The sequence below is a fragment of the Histomonas meleagridis genome (genome assembly GCF_020186115.1).
Source record: "Histomonas meleagridis strain 2922-C6/04-10x chromosome Unknown contig_25, whole genome shotgun sequence".
NCBI lineage: Eukaryota > Parabasalia > Tritrichomonadida > Dientamoebidae > Histomonas > Histomonas meleagridis.
The window spans coordinates 145,670-168,653 of NW_027150831.1; the positions used below are offsets into that span (position 1 = coordinate 145,670).

Sequence of the window (22,984 nt, forward strand, 5' to 3'; positions counted from 1 at the left end):
CCGTTTTCAGATGCATAAATTAAAGCAGTTTCAAATAACAAAAAAGAAATCCAAATATTATTTTGAAATAAAGAATACAAAGATTAATCTTTAACTAATATAAATAAATAGCCTTTATATTTACATCGATTCCTTCTTGTTCAAGAAGTAATTTAACAGCCTGAACCTTTCCATTTAAAGATGCAATCATAAGTGCTGTTTGAAATACTTTGAAAAAATTCCATATATTATTATAAAACATAAAAATATCAAAATATAAATTATTACATGCATTAACATCAAATCCTTTTTTACTTATAAAATATTTAACAAGTTCAATATTTCCTGAATATGTTGTTGCAATTAAAATATTTTTCGGATATTGATTTGTTTTAAGAAAATGTTTTATAAGTAATAAATTACCATTTTCAGCTGTTGTATATATAATAGAGTCAAATATTTTCACTTCTTTTTCTTCTAAATATGATAAAATTTCATATGAATCATATAAAACACATTTTTCTACTGAATCATTTAATTCTTTTGATTCAATATATGAATTTTCATATAGATATTTAAAGATATCATTTTGATGATATTCAATTGCTATTTTATATGCGTTTCTAAATGGTAAATGATTTTGTTCACATAAATGAATAATTTCAATGTTTCCACCTGCAATTGCATATAAACTTGTTTTGGTAACTAAAACAGAACCATTCATAAGTAAAAATTTAAAACATTTAATCGCAGAAAAAAATGCTGCATAATCAATTAATGTAACATAATTGTTGTTAATAAGTGAACATCTTTCATAGAGCGATGGTTCAATTCTTTGATTAAAATCAAAATTTGGTTGTGATGATATTTCTTGAAGTTTTTCAATTTCATCATTTCGAATTATTTTTAAAAGTGTATTTGGATTAACTCCTTCTTTTAATAATTTTTTATGAAGTTTCCAATCGTCTTTCGAAAGTTCGTCATAATTTTGAATAAATTCATTATGAAAATTATAATATTGATATCGATTCCGGTCTTCTTCCATGTAATGTGCAAAATGTAATAATTTATATTTAATGATTTCGGGATCAATCAAATTGTTTTCAGCCATTTGTGCTAAAAGATAATATGATTCTTGAGTATTTTTACTAAAAATAGATTTACTAAATAAATTAAATATTTCATTTTTGTTTGAGTTTTCATATTTTTGATTAATTAACTTAAGAAAATCAAAACAAATGTTAGAATCTTTTCGTCTTGAAACAAAAGATGAATAAACAAGTCTACAAACAATATATTTATATGAATATGAATACTTATTATCAAACAAATTAATTACTGATTGAACCGTTTCTTGAACATTATTATTGTCTAAATTTAAGATAATTTGCTCTAAACGCATTAACGTTATGAGATATTCTTTGTTTGTATGGAGATTATCAGCATTGCTTGCTGAAGAAATCATTTTGAGCAAAAGTTAAAGTAATGAAAGAAGATGTCACTTTTACGGTTAGGAAATTATTATGAAAATAATATGATACAGCACATTCGTTCTTTCTATAATGGTCTTATTGAAATATTTAAAATACTTCTTGAACAAAAAGGAATTGATATTAATGCTAAAGATTTTTGTTTATTTTGTTTAATGTTTATTTTCCAAAAGTAACAAAAATAGTTGCATTGTTTCTTGAACAAGAATGGGGTAATTTGATATCAATGCTTAGAATTTCTGTGTTTTATCTAAAATTAGGCAGAATGGCCAAAGCGATTTTTATTGCTTTGTAAAAAAAAATATCAAAGCTTAAAAAAATGCTAATAATAAAATCGTACATGTTATATTTACGATTTAATTTGTGATCATTTGGTTTGTCTGTATCATTAACAGTACTGATAGCTTTCTGATGTTGGAACATCAGTATTTACTTAAATCATACTTGCATCTTATACAAACTTAATGAAAAATGAATAAATAAACAGTTTATTAATATTGAATTGAAAGTAATTGTTTGATTTTTTTTTCTAATTCTGGATTTTTACAATTTTGTAAGAACAGAGCCAATCTGAGTTTTACTTCATTCCAAGAATTCGGTCTCATTCTTAGAATACTTTTCATCAGACTTGCTACTCTAATGCTTGATGGGTTTAAGCCCACAAACTTATAAATCATTTTCTCCAACATTATTAATACCTTATCATAAGTTTCATGCGTACAACTCAACAAAGCTTTCCCTAAATCATTATTTTCATTTCTTATATAAAACTCAGTTATATAAAAAATAACATTAAAAGCCTTATCCACGTCAACAGTTCTAGCTTCAGGGTCAGCTAGAGAGCATATTATCAAAGAAGTATTTATGAAATTTATATCAATTTGTACAACGTATTCAATGAACCTTTCGTATAAACAATTCAAAAAATTCAATAAAACCGAAGTTGCTTTTTGATAATGTGACAGCTCGAGGAAGTTCACTTTGTTTGTGTACTGTAAAAAAACCGCAAATAAATTTTTCAAAATTGGGTCGTCGTAAACTTCCAATGCGCCTATATAAGAATCGTTATTCATTAACATTAATTCCATTAATTGCATGACATAAGTAATATCTTTAAAAGAGCTATGAATAGTTTCAGGTAAAGTTGGTATTAATTTTAATAAAGATTCAGCAATTGTTTTAAACAATTTTAATCCTTTTGCAGAATGTGGTTCATATCTAATTCTCGATTCAGTATTCGAAGAGATTTCGATCAAAAGTTTTAAATATGAATGAATTAAGTTGTTAAAATTTAAGACAATCCCTTCAAGAACATTTAATTTAGGGAAAATCCATTCCATTAGAAACTGATAATGAAAAGAAGTCGTTGCGCCCATAAACAAGCCTCGAATATCAAGTAATATCAAATATCCTTGGACTTGATCAGGCATGTTCATAAATTTAACGATTCGTTGATCGATTTCATCGAAGACATACTTAAAACGTAATGGCGTTTCATCTTGAATTATTAATTGGAAAATGATTTTAAAGAACATTAAGCGACTATATTTATTTGAAGGGTTTGCCAAAAATGTTAATTGTTGAATATTATTTATATCCAATAACTCTTGTGTTAAAAATTGCCGTGTTAGATTGGAATAAAAGGAATTCTTTTGTTGGTTATTAATTGAATAATATATTGTTGATATCGCAGATGATATTAATTGACTATTATTCGGAAAGATTTTGATTGTGACTAAAAGTCGTTCGTATAACATTATAAGAACATCATCAATAGTTTTGAACTCTGTGTTTAGTTCGATTTCTTTAGGAATTGTCGAGTTAACTATCGATATGTGAATTAATGAAGACTTTTGTAATTGATCAATTAAATATATTACAACTCGTTCTATTAACTCACAATTAACGCCAGATATGTTTATATCTTTCGTGGACTTAAACAAATTAAATAATAACATACAACAAAAAGATTGAACTTCTTCGATTTGTAACTTAATACAAATCGGTGATGCAACTATTAATGATAATAAACTTAAATTCATTTCATATATTTTAATTGTCGGTGTTGTTACGAAATTCGATAAAAATTGATTAAATAGTTCAAAGATATAATCATAAAATTTGTTCTTAAGTATTCTTCCAACATGAGTAAACTCTTGTATTAATGGATTAAAATGTGAAAAATCGGAGAATAATAATTCATAAGCAAATTCATTATTTTCATTATTGATGAGTTGTAATAATAAATTTAAATATTGTTGACATGTTTCACTTATGAATTGCAAGAAATCATTAAGAAACGCATTATTCTCATCAATACATATTATAAAATCAACAATTTTCCCCCAAATCTTTAATATGTTCACAATTGATTCTGTCGAATGTACTATGAAATCGACATTTAATACTTGCGTTGATAATTGATGAAGACATTTAATATAAAGTGGAAATGAATTAAGTTGTTTTATGGTATCAAAATCTAAGGAAACATTAAAGCGAACAAGAATATTTAATAAAAAATGTACATTTGTATATTTGTCATTTTCATTTAAATGTATTTGAGACTCAATAACTTCACATACACAACAAATAATAGTGTCGAAATATACAAGTTGATCTTCGGGCATAGTAGTCCGAGATTTGGTGGTAATCGATATGATACGAAATATTAACTCAAGTGTTTGACGTTGGATTTCTTCGTTGGTCCAAATTTTATAGATTTCAAAACATAGTCGGATCACATCAATGAAATTAATACAATGCCATGCTTCAGGTAAAGAAATTGAGAGTTTTTCGATGTCAGTGGACATTTTATGTTGTGTTGAAAATATTTCAAATGAAAGACATGAGGTGGTAAATATTAATGTATTTTTCATGAGATAAAAAAAATCAGGAGATGGAGTGTTGTAAATGCGACTCATGGCTTGAATGGCATATTGGAAACTTTCTAACATTGTTGTTTCTTTGAAATTATCTAATTGATATGTTTCAAGATTATGGATAACTGTCATTTTTTCGACAAAATACCCACATAATATGAACGCAGCTGTACAATGTTTTATGTTGCCCTGGAAAAGCTTCTTTAAATTTTCAAAAAATTGATGAAAATCTGATGATACATGCCACCCATATTTTATAATAGTAGCATACATGGAACAAAATGCTGTGGGAATTATGTCGCTGGAAAAAAATTTGTCTATCTGATTATATATCATTTCAAGACACCAATTTGATAGATTTAAAAAATGCTCAACATTCCATGTCGGATAAAGGATTCCTATGAGTTTTTCTAATGAAACTATTGCAAAGTGTATAAAATATGGACTGAATTGAGTACTTTCAATGACTTTTTGAGCAATTGGGAAATAGTTTACATCTTTTTGCCAAGCTTCAATAATAGGTTGTATATCTTGAGATTGTCCTTCTTTATAGTATTTCTGTATTATGATATCAATTTGCATTAGTTGGTTTTCATCAATCATAATTTTGCCGCCTATAAAAAAGTGCACTTTTACGTTGGCAAGGAATAAAATGAGAAAAGTAATAAAAAAACACATGTGAATCAAATATCTTTATGCCTTTGAAATGCAAAAAGGATTATATCTATAGAGATACACTCGTTAATCAAAATTCCTCCTATATCAAAACATTATTATTCAAAATAATTTTGTTTTAAAAACATATGTTTTCGAAAATTTTGGAATTTTACTTCCAACCTCCTTCCAATTTCCAATAGTCATCCATGAATTGACACCCTACACGACATGATACATTACTCAAACTATCAGAATCACCGCATATGCAGCTTTTAATTCCCTTTTTTTGATCATAACGCAGACAAGTATAAGCGCACGTAAAGTAATATGACCAAAAACCATAATTCTGATAACAATTATTATAGCATTTATATTCTACATCAAGCCTAGTTAGTTTGTCGTCATTATCCAAAAGAGGAGGTGATATTATTTTCTTATTTATAACTTTAGGTGCAACTTGAAGGCATCCAGCAAAGCATGCTTTTGTTTCATTGGATGTTTTGAACTTATGTGAGCAGAAACTGGCGCATTTGGCTCTTTTTGGAACCATTTTCTTGATACATAAAAACAGAACGACAAGCAGCATTTGATTTTTTGTTCACAGAATTTTTTTGTGTGAAAATTGTTTTAATATTTTGTGATAAACTTAAGCTCGAAGTGGGCAGAAATCCTTAGTTTGAACTAGCGAAATGATTTTGATTGAATTATTCTGAGTCGATTCAATGGGTGTATAGCTTCAATAATGTTATAATTGAGGAAGAACAAATATTTTGACTCTAAAAGGCTCGCTCTGGTTTTGCAAATAGATATTTGAAACTAATGTAATTAAAATTCATTTTATTATGGCAAATATTAAATTTTATTATGAAGAAACAAATGTTATAATTTCTCAAAAAATAACAAATTTCTATTTTATTATACAAAAATTATTGGATTTTATCCATCACCAACGAAGCTATTTCCGATATTTCGTTGTTGTCAGACAGTTGGTACCTTACAATTTCGTCTTGATAATCCGCAATCACATTTTTTATTTGGTTTAAAACATTTTCCTGAAACGGCAAAAACAGTAATTCGCAAACGCAACGTAAACACTTTTGACCAATTTGTGTATCTTCGATGTAATGTAACAACAAAAACAAGAAATCGATTTTAAATTCATTTATATTCCTAAAGTAATTAATAACAATTTGCGCGCATTGTTTCCCAATCAGATATGAAACGTTTTGAATATTAATTGAAGTAAAAATGAAATCGAAAATTTGCGAAGAAAATTTTTGGAATTTTTCGAAATTTTCGTTAAATATCTTTAAACATTTTCTTTGTAATTTAATATCATTAAACTTTAACATAAGTTTTAAAACTGTTAATATATATATCTTCTCATCTAAATTAACGTGTTTCGCAATGTTTAATATTTTGTTTGCAATTTTTGGATCATTTAATGTGACCGTTTCAGTAAATATGTATTCAATGATAAATGGACTTATTCCTTTGTAGTTTTGGACTGGAATTTTGCTGAAAATCGGAAGAATTTCATTGACAATTTCGAAATTATTTGTTTGCAATAATTGAAGAATTATATTCGAACATATAATCGTATGTTCTTCGGGGAGATTGGGTGGTGAAATTAAACACGCTGCGATAAATCGTGCTGTTGATAATGATATATTAAGAAAATTAAAAATATTGTTTTGTAATATATATTGTCGAACATCAACACGTTTGGAGATAATTGAACTAAAGATATTAATGATATGTGGGGAATATTTAGGCCCATTTGCAACTAATAGATTGAGAAAAAAATTGATTACTTCTATATTTGAAAATCTATGAACTGGAAAAAATTTGGAACTTGAGCAAATAGAAAAGGATTTTAAAGAATAAATTCGAATTTCAGGTGTTTCACCTTCTGAAATTTGTTGGAAAAAATATGGATATGGATAAATTTGACAAAATTCATTAAATAATTTTGAATTAGATTTAATTGATTTTGTTCGTTCACATATTAGACGTAACTTTATTGCTTTTTTTGATGGATCTGAATTTAAATCTTGAAGAGTCGATTTGCATTGCTTAAGATATGCTTTTTGAGCTTTAATTTTTGTTAAGTACATTGGGTTTATAGAAGAAGAAGAATTTGGCTTTTGAGGTAAAATAAATTTTTTATTTATTATTTCATGTTCTCTTCTTTGCATTAGAATGTCATTTTTTATTTGTGAACAAATAAAATGACAACTGTTGTAAGCAACTTTTTCTATATAAAACGATTAAAAAGATTTTTTGCTTCATCTTTAATAAATGCATAAAATTACAAATAGTTTTCCTTAATCTAAAAGATATTTATCGGCTCAATTTATTATTTAATCAAAGAAGGTTCACATCAGACAAAATGTCGGTGTCTTGACCTTGTGGTGGACAATGTGTTTGGAACCAAAAGCTTACTAATGGCTCTGTACCGCCCATTGGGTTTGGTATTGTTTCTATTGGTGTTCCTAATTGTTCCAATTTTTCCAATATTTTCTTCTTTGCTTCTTCTTTATCTGCGCAATGAACCATGAACAATTTTGAGTGCACGCAATGAGTTTCTTTACCAGCCCAAGAAACGTAACAAATTTCCTTACCATTTACAGTTGACATTTCTGATTCATCGATTTTTGAAAGTTTTGCCACGTTATTTTTCCACTGAGTTTTTTCGAAGTCTGCAGTTGAGTTCTTAGGAGGTTCAATTTTTAATACGAATTGACCTATTGGCGTCCATATTTGGAACGTATCAGGCCCCAAACTTTTTGAGAAGTCCCACAAAATTTCAGAGGAGTGACATGAAAACTTGATTTTGAATAGTTCTTCGTTTTTCTGTAAACCAAACAAAGCTATCTTACTGAACAGAAAAATTCCAATTTTCTGTGACTTCATAAACGACTTCAAACTTTTTCCGAACGTTGTATAATATTGCACGTTAATTTTTCCTGATTGAATTTGGTTTGTTTTCAGACCCCATTCATAAGATTCGGAGACTTTTGTACCTTCCGGAGGTAATTGTGGTGATTTCTTTTCGAATAATCCATGATAAAGCAACACATCATTTGGATTATATTGACTCATCTTATCGTTAACCGTTGATTTCAATGTTATTGTTTTCAGTTTTTCTCTACTTTCCGCAATTAACATTCTTTCGTTTGAAGCTCTTCCTAAGTTATTATATTTTAGATGCGCTCGTTGTAATTGTGCTATATCCGGATGGTCGGGAGGTGTAGCCTTAATTATCGCTCTAATTAATTCATGATATCTCGTGAATTGTTGTACAGGTACAATCAAAGTGTCGGCCAAGTTATAGTTATTAAATCCAACGCTTTCAGTTAATATTTGCGCTAGCTCTGGAATTTGTTGTATTTCGCTTAACGCCGTATGATATACAGTTGGTATATTTAATAATGGGATAAATGCATCGACAAAATACATAAAGAAGTTACCAAACTCTGCAGATGGTTTCATATTATGTGATATCTTTCGAAGGCGATCTACAAACAATGATAACAATCGATGCATTTTCGAGACTTCATCCATATAAAAGCGAATTGTTAAATCTTCGTTCGGCCGATTAAATCGATTCTTAAACTTCAATATCGCAGCCATTGTATCCACGGCATTAATTTGCGTCTGTAAAAATTCGTCGACTGCTGATGCTCTTTTTTCTGGTTGCTTTATCAAGTCGAGCATTTCAGGCGTTCCATTCTCTTCAGCATATACACGTATGATAGGTCCTATGATGAATGATGAGCCTTCATCGATTAATATCTTCGCTAACTCATTGTTCTTTAATGCTATAGCATGATGTAATGGTGTTAATTCTTCTGTGTCTTGACTAGAAGGATCAGCGCCGAATAATAATAAGTTTTGGACATAGCCTACAATAGAATCCTTATTTTCACAATTGTCCATTACATATGTAATTAATGGTGTTCCTTTCATGTTTTTAACATTCGGCGATAAGTTCTTTTGTGCAAACTCTTGAAATGTTTCATCAGTAATAGGACCATCGAATATTTTAAGTTGCCATTTCTTGTTCATTGCAAAAGCACTCTTTAAATCAGATAAATGTTTCGATGCAACTTCTAATGGTATTCTTTCATCATTATTTTGTTGTTGTATCATTTCATTGATATCATTTTCACTTAGAATTGGTTCATTAACATTTTCTAATCCTAATAATATACTTAACGCATCTTTGTTATTATTTTCGGCAGCGAAATGTAATATATTATTACCTGAATTATCAAGTTGTTTAATATTTGCACCTTTTTCAACTAAATATTTATAATTGTTCTCAAAGTTGTTTGATAAATCATGCATTAACTTATGTAATGGTGTTTCTCCTTGATTATTAATAATGTTAACATCAATTTTCATCACTTCAATTGCATATTTAATACATTCTAAATTACCTAAATAAGCAGCTCGATGTAAAAATGTATTACCTTTAGTATCTATTTGAGTTTTAATTGTTTGATTTGATGTAAATAATACTTTTAATATGTCCATCGACTTATTAATTGTATAAAATATTAATGGTAATCCTTGATGCATTATTAATGGATTTACATTTAATTGTAATGGATTTGTAGAACTTAATAATGATATAACTATATCTGGTTGATCATTCTTAACAGCTGTGATGATTGCATCATCTGCTTCAAGTTCTGTTAACGCGCCATTATTTAATAAAACTTCAACAAATTTCGATTTCCCGGTTTCAATTCCATACATTATTAATGACTTTTCATGTTCATCAACAGATTTAGCTGGTAAACCTTTCGATATTAATATTTTTGTTACTTCTGCTAATGTTGAATCATTTTCTATCGATAATAATGCTTTAATTATTTGATCAAAAGGTCCATCAATATTTGGCGCTGCTAAAACGATCTCATTAATAGTTGTGATATCTTTGGATAATATTGAACATAATATTAAATTTCGTCCTTTCTTATCTAAGTATGAGAAATTCGGTGCAAACTTCTTCTTAAATTCAAGAATTGCTACTGCATTACCTTTTAACGCTGCTAAATGATATGCATTTGTTAAATTGGATTTAGACTTTGTCGATGGAAAATTGGGATCTGCGCCTTGTTTAAGTAATGCAGAAATTGCAGTCGGATCTTTAAAGTATTCAACTGCATACATTAATGGAGAATATGAAAAACAATCAATGATATCGACTTTCTTGGAATTAAGTGATAAAATACCTTGCGCATTACCTTCCATGGCAAACTTATGTAACTCACATGGAGTAAAACATTCGCCTGTGGACTGCCAATTACTTTCTTTCGTAATGCTTTCGATGATCGGAGGAAGTTTTTTGTTGTTTTGGACTTTTGGAATGTTGGCGCCTTTAATATACAATAGAACTGCGGACTTTTCTTTGGTGGCACATTCGATTGGTGTAGAGCCGGATTTGTTGGGAAGATTTATGTCAACTTTAAGATCTAATAATGCCCGAAGAAACTTTTTGGATTTACTTTGGGCAGCATAATGTATAAGAGCATTGCCATCTTCATTGAGTTCGTTGAGTTTGGCTTCAGGAACACTTCGAATGATTGTTTTGAAACATTCTATGGAATTATTATCGATACATAAACAAGCATTGCTGGTAAAATTGGACTTAAGATAACGCATACCAGTGGGTGTGCTAAGAAAGACTTCAAGACCATCTTTAAAATCACTTTTACAAGCAAGTTGAAAAGGATTAACACCATGCTCATCTTCATTGGTCATAGAAGCACCAGCAGCTACAAGCGCTCGAATGGCTTTGATATTTCGTTTGGAAACTGCAATATGAAGTGGTGTATGTTGGTTTGCATCTGGTGAATTTACATAAACAAAGCATCTAAGTATTGTGTCCCAATATTCAAATTGTAGATTTCCCGCTAGAATATGAAGAAGTGTTTGCTTTTGATCATCAAGACAAAAATCAAGACCAAAGCCTTGTCCAAAATTGTTGTTAACATACTGTTCAAGATGATCAAGATCTGAGTTTAAACAAATTTCTACCATTGCATGAACATTTGCTTCAACGAAAGAGTGCTGTGACATTTTAATATTTTAAAAAGTGACTTGAAAACGGTTATATTGAGTTGTTTATAATTGAAAAGTGACAATATATCCTAAAAAAATATGTTTTTAATCGGGAATAAAAAAAATTATTAGAAGCTAAACAATAACGGTGTAATAAGAAAAAATAAATCAAACAGCATTTATAAACAAATTATAATTTTTGGAATTATGCAAATGGATTTTTCCATCCACGTTGCATAAATTGACTATGTTCGCCTGTTTCTTGCCTTCCACTATTAGCAAAAGGATTAGGTTTTCTCTGTTCTTCAGGTTCTTCTCCATATGTATTTCTTGCAAATGGGTTCTTAATCTTTTGTGGTGATTGATTTCCTTCAATAAAGGCATTGATTGTGTCTACTTGATCATTAAATGATTCACGTCTTGGAATGTTACGCTCAATGAAGTGATTTAGATTAAGTTTTGTTGTAGTAGAAAACGCAATTAAGTTGTTTGGAACATCACTAACAACTAAAGGATTCATCGGATTGATCATTTTTGCAATTGCATTCATACAAAATTTTTCAACATCAGATCTTGTAAAACCTTCAGTATAATTTGCAGCCAAAGAACTAATATCAAGAGAAGGATTACTTAAACCTCGAGTGTTGAGACGTATTATTTCTTCTTTCTCTGTGATTGTTACATCGTCAAGATCAATTTCATAACCAAATCGACCAATACGAATTAATGAATTATCAATGCTACCTTTCGAAGATGAAGAAGCTATGATTGAGAATTTTGGATTCTTCATTGCTTTATCTAACAATGAGATAAATTGTGCAGTTCTTTCTCTTTCTTCAGAGTACTTACATTTACTAATATCATTTGCAATATAGTCAATATCATCGAAAACTAGAAGACATTTATTTTGAGAATAAGCAAATTCAAAAACTTTTCTAATTTGTGCTATCGCATTTTTGGAGTGCCCCAAATTTTTACAATAAACGTATCTCGTGGGAACGTTTAAAATTTTAGCAACCGCCGATAAAAAAGCGGTTTTTCCATTTCCTTTCTTACTATAAACTATTAAGCCACTAGATGTATCAATATCAAGGATATCATATAACTGAGGTCTATTCATTGGAAGCCAAACAGCATTTCGAACAAGCTCAATAATAGTTTTTTCAAATGCAATATCTGAAAAACTATATGGAATAATTGGATAATCAGTTACCACATACTTTGTTTTGTCAAAAAATACTTTTGTGTCCCCTGTTGTAATACATCTTTCTTTTGGTAAACATTGCGTGATTTGAAAAAATCGAGGAATTTCATCAATTAGAAGCATGAAAATAGAACACCTTGAAACTGTTCGTGCAGTAGATGTGAAATATTGTGAAACTCGAGAAGAATAATTTACATCTTTATCATTAAATAAAGGCGCAATATTTAATGCACTACATTGACTTTCACTTTCATATGATAAGATTGGAACCGATTCTCCTATATTTGCATTTAATGACATTTGAACAGTTCGTGGAATTTTCACTTCAGATTGAGGACATCCAGAATCTTCAAACACATGGACAAATGCTATGTTGCCAGAAGTGCTTTTAATTAAGGCAGTGTTTGATTCTGATATTTTTAATTTTTTTATCATTATAGGATTAAGAAGAACAGCAAAATTTAATGGTAATGAAACAACTGAAACATCAAATAAATAGGCTTTTTGTTGTTTGCTTTTCTCTGGTTTTGATGAAGACATTTAAAATTTATTGCAGATAATTAACGGCCGCTCGTTTGGCACTTTTGAGCCATTCCACTTTTTGTAAGAGAGTTAACCGACATTAAAAATGAATTCGACAGATAATTGGGACAAAGAATTTGTATGCAAAAATGTATTACCTGGGTTTGGATGTAATATTCCGGAAAGCATTTTTTTAGGTATCCTTTTTTATGGTGGATCTTTAGTCAGCATTATCTTTTTAATAATGAATATCAAAAATTCCAAATCTAAAAAATCTATAATTGACCAAACTTCAGTATTCTGGGTATTTTTAGCTATTTTTCAGTTATACAGAGGAACTATAGCACTTGTTCCTTTCCATTGGGAACCAAGAACTTTCAAAATATTTTTTGTTGCTTTAGACCGCATATTATTATTCACTTCTATGTGCCTTGTAATTCTTATTCTTTTTGATTTATTATTTACATATCGTAGCCCAGGAACTCGTTCAACAAAATTCTTCAGATATCTTTTCATACTTTTTCTTGTTACATTTGTAGCCCTTGGCATTTTCCTTAGCTTTTATGATCTCCATGACTCTGTTGACCCTGATATCTCACTTTCTCTTTGGGGTGCATGCACAGATTTAATCATTGCAATTTTCTTTACTCTACCTGCTTTTTCACTTCTTGAAGCCGTAACTTATCCGATGGTTCAGCCTGAGGACGTCTGTTGTGTTAATTTCTGTAAAGTTGGAATCATCGCATTTGTTGTCATATTTCTGCTTAGAATGCTCTACAATGGCACGCAATACTTTAGCATCAATCCCCTGCAAAATTATGTCTCGAGTCAGCTTGAAAAAAGTGGCGAAATGCCAAATGCAAATGCAAGGATTATATCATTTTTCTATTATTTCTTGTTTGATTTTGTCCCTTCATTACTCGGACAGATATCTGTGTACTTGTTTAAAAAACATGATATCATGTTCAATGAAAATCCATACTATACAAGACAGAGTGATTGAAATGCGGTAAATACAAATATGATTTTTAATAAAAGTAACTAATAAGATACCTTTTGTTTTCGGAATGAAATATATCATTTATAAATGTGCGCAACTCATTAACTCAAACATGAATGGTAAGAACATTTCTTTCCTTCTAATTAGAAAAATATCAAATATAGAAAATATTTTGAACACATTATCTCATTTTTTATAAATGAAATATTTGTATACAATTTATATTCATGAATTGGCCAATTTAAAGCTTTAAACGGTTTCCCAACGATAAAGCTAAATGAATAAAAAATCATCGTTATTTTATAACCATAAAAACTGGAAGGTTGATGTTCCGAAAAATTTTTGTAATGACGTTATGTTTTTCTGATGAAGACAGTTCCCGTTATTGAATTCATCAGTGATAACGTATTTTAATATGAAATCAATTGAATTTATTAACCACAAAAACGTTTGAAAAAATATTTTTTAATAAACTCAAAAAGTGCTTTGTGACCAGCATGTTTGTGTGCTTCTGTTTCCTTGTTATATCCAAACTAAATGATACTGAATTGACAATTGAATATGACGGGACCAATACTGTTAGTTTCAAAGATGTGTTATATAAAGGAATAAAAAGATCCGAAATAACAAAAATTATTATATCAGATAATTTTAAATCAATAGCAGAAGATGCTTTTCAATCATGCACTAGCCTACAATCGATTGAAATGACAGATTCTATTGAAAGTATTGGAAATAAATGCTTTTTCGACTTAAATGCCCTTCAATCAATTAAAATTTCTTCACAAATCAAAGAAATACCTATTTCCGCCTTTGAAAACTGTTACGCCCTGAGCTCAATTACATTGCCTGATAGTCTTGAAATTATCAATTCTTTTGCATTCAGAAATTGCATATCACTAACCGAGATTGATATACCAGAAAAAGTGCATAATATTTATGCAAACGCTTTTTCTGGATGTACAGGCATTAAACGTATTGGAAACAAAAGTCCAAACTTTAAATTAATCAAATCAATTTTATATCAAAATAATTCCCTCTGGATTTCGCCTAAAGTGATAAGCGAACCAATTGAAATTGATGAAGATACTGAAGTCATAGCTCAGTACTCATTTTCGTCATCTAATATTACAACAATACACATTCCGTCGAAAGTTAGAATTATTGACACCTACGCGTTCGCGCTTACCACTCTTTCAAATATTGCCTTTTCTGAAGGATCTGATTTGACAATAAATCCATATGCTTTTACTAGATCTAGACTCACAGAATTTCATATTCCTAGAAGGATAATTACACTCATGGATGGTTTCTTAGTTCAAGGCAATGAATTGTATAGATTTGTTGTTGATGAACAAAGTATTCATTATTCGGAAATAAATGGTACAATTTACAGTAAGAACAAAACCCATCTCGTCCGTTGCCCTCCTGGTTACAGAGATAACAAATTTTTAGTTCCAGCTAGTATTTCATCGATTGCGCAATATGCGTTTGGAGCGTGTATAAATATTCGAACCATTGAATTTGAAAATAGCATCATCACAGAAATCCCTGGTTATTGTTTTGCCTTCTGTTATTCCCTTAGAGATTTCGATATTCCTTTTTCTGTCAATACGCTTCGTAATTGTTCTTTTATGAATTGCACCTCCTTAACGTATCTCCGAATTCACTACAACATAACCGACATTTTGGGTAACCCCGTTATAGGGTGCACCAATTTAACCGATATTGATGTTGATGAAAACAGCACAAGTTTTAATTATAATTCTGATTTTGGATATGTTTTAGACAAAAGCAATACGACTGTATACTTTGGTTGTCCAGTGTGTGATGCTGCAAGCTTTGGTTTATCAGTTAAGAAAGTTATGCCATTTGCATTTTATAGGTATGAACAATTATCCATTGTTTTCCTTAATGATGATGCTGAATACATTGGCGATTATGCTTTTTATGCTCCCAATGTTAATTATGTTATTTTTTGTGGGGATAGTATTGGTGAAATTGGGGAAAACGCATTTGGAAATCATGAAATTTTTGTACGACAAAATAACTTCGTCTTGAGTTATGGGAATTATACAACATCGAGAAGCATGGACACTAAATGTATAAATGTGTTAAGCTCTGTGTTTACTCCACGTCTCTCTGCTCTACAAACGGGACTTAATGTGGTTCTCGTTTATAGCATAGCTGTTGGCGCTGGGATACTGGCAACAACAATTTTCTACTGTTTCTGGGTAAAAAATGGCTGTAAAGCGAAATGCTTAAATTAATTTGAATAAATAAACGCGCAAATATTTTAACAAAATCATTTATAAGAAGTGGACGTGTCACTTAATTTCTCATGAATTTTTTGGTCAGATTTGAAGACATTATACGCACATGTGAGCCTCACGAAGTTTACATGTAGGAATAAAAGTTTGTGTGTAAAAGCTTTCTGATTTTTATTCAGTATGTTAAAGAAGATGTAGGTACACAATCATTTCAATTAAGGTAATTATTTAAATCTTCAGCTAAACAATTCCTCAAGCTATTCCTTCCAAAAATCAAAATCTAATTTTTGATGATAATTCGATAGAAACTCAATTAGCAACATTAATTATCCATACTACAAATGAGATCTTGCTCCTCTTGGTTAGAGTAATTTTTGGCATTTTTCAAATTATGAATATGAATCATCCAAATTTGGCACACTCCAACATATGCTTGTTCAAATCCTTCTTTTTCTTGACATTGCTAATGTTCAAATACCCGAATTTGACATCAATCATTTTATTACATCCATATCTAATATTCTCTAATATTATCTCAATCTCACCAACAAAAATCTTTTTCATCTTCAACAAAATCTCCTTGAGCCATCACTTCTATTATTTCAAATTCTTAACACTATTTAACAAACAACATTTTAAAGAAAAAAAAATTATATGTATAGTAATCAGTAAAAAAAAAAAAAAATGTTTTATTTTTGTTTAATAAATTATTAATAGAAATTCAAGAACAAAAACGATTTATAATGTTTTCTGCAATCATAGATGCTGTCATAAATAATAAGAATAATTTCCAAATGTTATTTTGAACCATCAAAATATTATGATATATATTGATTAAAAAATTTGAATATTTTTAGCATTAATATCAATTTCTTCTTGTTCTTGAAGAAATTTAATTACTTCATCATGAAACCCATAAGACGCTTTCATAAGAGCTGTCCAAAATATGTAAAATAATTTCCAAATGTTGTCTTGAAATATAAAATTGTTAAAATAAATTTCAATTAAAACCTACAAATATCTTTAGCATTAATATCAATTCCTTGATTAAGAAGTAATTTAACAATTTCAATATGACCATTTCTAGATGCTTCAATAAATGCTGTTGAAAATGATTTAAATAATTTCCATGTGTTATTTACAAATGTTAGTTTTTTATAACAAACATTAAAAAAAATTAACAAATATCTTTAGCATTAACATCAATTTTTTCTTGTTCAAGAAGTAATTTAACTATTTCAGTGTCACCTCTTTCAGATGCATAAATAAGTGCTGTCATAAATAATTTGAATAATTTCCAAATGTTATTTTGAAACAACAAATGATAAAAATAAAAATTAAATTAGGTAAATAAATAGTTTTTGCATTAATATCTATTCCATGCTCGAGAAGTAATTTAAATATTTCCATATTACTTTTTCTGTATGCTTCTATAGAATTTGGCATAAATTTATCTGATAGACCAATTGAATACATAAGTGCTGTATTAAATAAGTATAATAATTTCCAAATACTAGAATGAAATTTCAATTTTTCACAATAAATATTAAATAAAATAAATAAATATCTTTAGCATTAACATCAATTCCTTTTATTTCAAGCAGTAATTTAAAAAATTCATTTTTATATTTTTCAATTGAATACATAAGAGCTGTAACAAATAAATCAAATAATTCCCAAAAATTATTTTAAAATTATAAAAACATAAAATTAGCATTAAACTAAATTATTAAATATTTTTAGCATTTATATCAATTCCTTTTTGTTTTAGAAGTAATTTAAGAAACATAGGGTTATGTTTTTCTATTGAATACATAAGTGCTGTATTAAATAAGTTGAATATTTTCCAAATATTATTTTAAAATAATAAAAATTTAAAATAAATATTAAAATAAATTATTAAATATTTTTAGCATTAATATCAGTTCCTTCTTGCTCGAGAAGTAATTGAAATATCTCCAAATTACTTTTTTTAACTGCATATAGAAGTGCTGTGTCAAATAAATAAAACAATTTCCAAATATTATATTAAAATTTTAAGTATTTAAAATAAATTTCGAATAAAGTTATTAAATATTTTTAACGTTAATATCAAATTTTTTTTGTTTGAGAAAATATTCAACAAGTTCAATGTTTCCTGATCCCGATGCATAAACTATAATATCTTTTGGAAGCTGGTTTTCCTTGAAAAAATAATTAATAAAAACAATATTTCCTGTTTTGCTGCTTTATTGATGATATCATCATTAATTTTCATTCCTTGTTTGAGCAAAAACGTAAAAACTTCATAATTATGATGTAAAATACATTTTATCCCTAATTTCTCCAAATTATAATTTTCTACAATTTTATTTTCAAAAAGATAGTTAAAGACATCATTTCGATGAAATTTTATTGAAGTTTCATATACATCTTCAAATGTAGAATGATTTTGTTGACATAAATGAATGATTTCTTTGTTTCCACCTGCAATTGCATATTTTAATGTATTTCGTACTTTAGCACCATTCATAAGTAAATATTTGAAAGTTTTAACAGATCCAAAAAATGCAGCATAATCTATTAATGAAACAAAATTGTTAATAAATGTACATCTTTCATAAAGTGATGGTTCAATTTCTTGGTTAAAATTAAAATTATTTATTGATGCTATTTCTTGAAGTTTTTCTGTTTCGTCATTTCGAATTATTTGCGCAATTTCATTTGGATTAACTCCATCTTCAAATAGTTGCTTATGAAGTTTCCAATCATTTTTCCTTAGCTCATCAATGTTTTCAAAGAGTAGTAAAGTTGGGATATCATGCCAGCAATATCTACTCAATTCATTGATTTCTTCATCAGACATTAAATATGGAAAATATGCATTCTTTATATTATAAACATTTTTAGAATCAATAAAACCACGATTAACCATCTTTCTAAGCAGATAATATGATTCATCGGATGCTACATCGAGAAGAAAATTTGTAAACACATTAAAAATCGTTGATTTTCTTTTGGTATTTTTTTCAAATGTTGCTATTTCATTAATGAAATTTAAATATACATCACAATAATCAATTTTTATCAAAAAAGAGGAATAAATTATTTGGCAAACAAGCAAATAAAAAGATATTGTATAATTCTCATCAAATTTATTAACTAATAAATGTGCTGATTGCAATACATCTTCTTTGTTCATATTGAAAATTATTTGTTTAATCGATAAAATTGTTGTTAATTCGTTTTCATTGTCTTGATTTATATTTTTCATTGATTTTATTGGAAAATGAAACGGTTAAAATACGTTAAATCGGTTTACACTTTTCAAGATTAAGCTTTTGTAAACTTGGGCACTGTTTTCACTTCCATGTGTTTGCAATACATTGTTTTTTAGAATCATGGGTGGCAATGAAATTCCAAATAACAAATCATATGGAGAAATCTGACCGTTAGCTAATTATAAAGTTGACTCAGCTGAAGGTTATACGTTACCTTCGTTGATTTTAAAGATAATCCTTTCCAATGACTGCAAAAGTTGTATAGTCAAAAAATAAAAAACAAATGAGAAAAGAAAACAAGTTATATATGAAGTGCTGTTTCAAATTATTAAAACATATTTTAAATTATTAAAACATATTCCAAATTATTAAAATGAATAGTTTTTGCATTAACATCAATTCCTTCTTTATCTAAAAGTAATTTTACTATTTCTATATTATTATTTTTAACTGCTATATGAAGTGCTGTTTCAAATTATTAAAACATATTCTAAATTATTAAAACATATTCCAAATTATCTTTCTAAGTCTCTCTAAATAGAGCATAATATCTCAACTACCAAATAACAGATTCTTTTATCGAAATGGTTATCCTTCAACTAAGTTAAGATTATTAGAAACATCTAAACAAGGTCAATCAATTAGATTCTTCATTGACGGAAAGCATTCGAATATTTAGGTGAAGCTGATGGATGTATTTATAACTGGATAAAATTAATAGGTTATCATGCAGTTAACTGTTAAATAATATGATTGAAAGATATGAAAAGAAAATGTAATAGACAGATTTTTCAACTTTTTAACCCAAAGTGAAACCGATTATCTATCATAAAAAAGGGATCCCATATATGAATATTTACTTATGAATAATTCAAATCGTGTTCAATGAAGCAAAGAAACCAAAAAATTAAAATGAATGATTATGCATGAAATTTACTTATTTGACATATTACATAATTTACAAAAAATATTTTTAAATAAAAAAAAAAAATTAATTTTAAAATGTATTTATGCAAATAAGAATAATTTTAATGTTTTATGTTGCGTTACCACGGTGAATATCTGAGAATGGATGATATGTTTTCGATACCAGCCTTCTCTCTCTCTTGGATATGTATTTCTGGTGGTAGTATTCTCTCTTTCTGAGGATTGGATCGTTTTGTTCGGTGATTGATTCACGCGGTTTCTTGGGACCTTCGATTGGAAGTCTTCTGCCCTTCATAATCTCTTCAACCGGACGAATGTTTTGTTTGTAATATCGTTGATATTTCTTATGGCCAATAATTTTTCCATTTGGCAAATGCATTTCATCATTTTCATCAATGTAGTAGTTGCATTCACAAATGCCAGTTTCTGGTGCATAGTAGTCTTCTAATTCCTCGTCAAAAGAAATTGCACAATGTGATTTGCCGCGCATATGATCACGAACGGCAGAAAGTGACTTAAATTGACGAGAACAATAGACACAACAATTACCAACGCCAACTTTCTCACCAAGATATTCCATAAGCCCTTTTCTGTCTTTAAGTTTTTCTGGATATGGGAACCTAAATCCATGTGAACTCATATGCTCAAGAGCAATATCTTCGTTTTCAAATGTTTGACCGCAAAATAGACATTCAGTAGCAGGAATATCACGACATTGAGACTCATCAAATTCTCCATCATCTTCTTCCTCTTCGACAATTTCTTTATGTTTGTGTTCAGCGGCTTCTTTTTTAGCGTTTTCTTCTGCTTGTTCTGCTTTTTTGGCTAAAAATTGTTCAAGAGTTAATATTGGTTGATGATTTGAAAAAAGAACAAGATTAGTTTTATGAAATTCGCTTCTATAATGTTCGGAAAGTTCAGCGCGGGTATTAAAACGCATATGGCACGTGTTACAAGGGAGTCCGCTCATTAAAATTTTTGGAATCTGTGGTCGAGTTCCACTTTTTCAAAAGTTTCAAATTTGGAAACCGTTAACTTTGGAATCATTAAAACATGTTTTTGAACTTTGTTTTTTTTTGGCTTCTATACTTAAAAAATAGCTGATTACCTTATGACATGACACATTTTCTCATAGCTCTTTCTTGTTATTTATATTTTGAAAAAATCAATGATTTAATAATTTGAAATTAACTTATTATTTAAACGTGTCTATTTCTTATCAAATTAATATTAAATTGGTGTTTAGTTTAGTTAGATTTTCCCTTTTGTTTGGAAAGAATTTTTCTGATTTTTTATTTGGCCGTATAACGGATCAAAATGCTTGAGCACCAATTCCACGTTCCGATTACTTTTGATTTTAATAAAAGTGATCTATTTACTGATTGTACACTAAACTTCGGAAAAGAGTCTCTTCGTTCTCATCGAATTCTTTTAACTGGATGTTCAAAGAAATTTTCCGAATTTTTTTCTTCAGATGAAATAACCACAGCCGATCTTTCTCAGTACTCTATAGAATCTTTTCGCACCTTCTTGGTATTTCTTTATACCGGAAATATATCCTTAAACTATCAAAATCTCCAAGGAATTGTCAAAATTGCATGCGATTTTGACATTAATTCATTAATAACTACGTGTTCTGAATTTATTGATCAAATATGTACAACTCGTTCATGTCTTCAACTTCTAACCGAAATCAAATTTGCACTTTCTAAATTTCCAAATTTTCTCAAATATGCTGCTACTCTTATCGAAAAGCTTTCTACAGAAACTGATTTCAGTTTTATGACTCCGAAAGAATTCAAACTTTTAATATCATATTCCAGATTTTCCAATAATTATACGCGTGATGACATTATTAAGCGATATCTAACAGCTACTAATCTTACTTCTGTTAATATTGATGACTATACCACATTACAAAGTGATTCTGATGATTCACTCCAACGCACATCATATTCTGCAGTTGCAATATGTTCACCACCAAATGATGGCCTTACACAACTACTTCGAAATCAGATCAAAGTTTATTCCTCTGGCATGTTTAATGGAAGAGATCCAACATCTATCGTTCAAAGTCAACCTAAGCAACATTGGTTTACTGAAAGCGATGGTAACGCATGGGTTTTAATTGACTTTGAACCACTTTATGTGCAACCTACTGATTATGCGATCTGGTCGCATGGCGGTTATTCGACGTTAAGGAACTTCACCTTCCAAGCATCAAACGATAGGAAAAATTGGGTTGTTTTATCTGTGCATAGGGATGAGAAAGCTATAAAAGAACCATTTTCTACTTGTACATGGCCAGTAAATACAAATGGATTCTTCAGATACTTCAGAATTGTCCAAACTGGAAATAATTGGTCTGGGAATAGATGGATGTATCTGATGAAGTTGGAAATTTGGGGTGTTGCATGTACAATACAAAAGGATGATTGATTAATTTCAATTGTCTGAATTTGATGATTATTAAATTAAATAAGAAATTTTAATGTGTTAAAATCCTGTTTTTAGAAATAAGTAATTTATCTGCTTTGTTCAAATTGAATAAAATTATGATTATTCTATATTAGGAATCTTTAAATCTCTTTTCTTAAGAAATAATAAATTATGAAAATTTACTTTTTTTTTTTAATATAGAAAGAAGTTATCAAAGAAGTTTTCGAAGATTTCAGATATTTTAAACGTGGAGAATAATAAATTTTAATTTGCTGACAAATT

At 28.8% G+C, this 22,984-nt stretch overlaps 5 protein-coding genes across 5 annotated transcripts; 2 read left to right on the forward strand and 3 right to left on the reverse strand.

Moving 5' to 3' along the window:
* Positions 1 to 7,372: 7,372 nt before the first annotated feature.
* Positions 7,373 to 11,098, reverse strand: GO595_004103 (ankyrin repeat protein; the record flags this gene model as incomplete). The annotated part of the gene is made up of 1 exon (XM_067917198.1): positions 7,373 to 11,098. One exon carries the CDS (start codon positions 11,096 to 11,098, stop codon positions 7,373 to 7,375), a length of 3,726 nt encoding a protein of 1,241 aa, XP_067775641.1.
* Positions 11,099 to 11,285: 187 nt separating this feature from the next.
* On the reverse strand, positions 11,286 to 12,584 carry GO595_004104 (cell division cycle protein 48; the record flags this gene model as incomplete). Its single annotated transcript, XM_067917199.1, has 1 exon — positions 11,286 to 12,584. One exon carries the CDS (start codon positions 12,582 to 12,584, stop codon positions 11,286 to 11,288), a length of 1,299 nt encoding a protein of 432 aa, XP_067775642.1.
* A 1,929-nt stretch (positions 12,585 to 14,513) lies between these two features.
* GO595_004105 (leucine-rich repeat domain-containing protein) lies at positions 14,514 to 16,076 on the forward strand (the record flags this gene model as incomplete). Its single annotated transcript, XM_067917200.1, has 1 exon — positions 14,514 to 16,076. The coding sequence occupies one exon, from the start codon at positions 14,514 to 14,516 to the stop codon at positions 16,074 to 16,076; it is 1,563 nt and encodes a 520-aa protein (XP_067775643.1).
* Positions 16,077 to 20,372: 4,296 nt separating this feature from the next.
* GO595_004106 (zinc finger protein, C2H2 type family protein) lies at positions 20,373 to 21,203 on the reverse strand (the record flags this gene model as incomplete). Its single annotated transcript, XM_067917202.1, has 1 exon — positions 20,373 to 21,203. One exon carries the CDS (start codon positions 21,201 to 21,203, stop codon positions 20,373 to 20,375), a length of 831 nt encoding a protein of 276 aa, XP_067775644.1.
* Positions 21,204 to 21,580: 377 nt separating this feature from the next.
* On the forward strand, positions 21,581 to 22,702 carry GO595_004107 (BTB/POZ domain containing protein; the record flags this gene model as incomplete). Its single annotated transcript, XM_067917203.1, has 1 exon — positions 21,581 to 22,702. The coding sequence occupies one exon, from the start codon at positions 21,581 to 21,583 to the stop codon at positions 22,700 to 22,702; it is 1,122 nt and encodes a 373-aa protein (XP_067775645.1).
* Between the last annotated feature and the right edge of the window lie 282 nt (positions 22,703 to 22,984).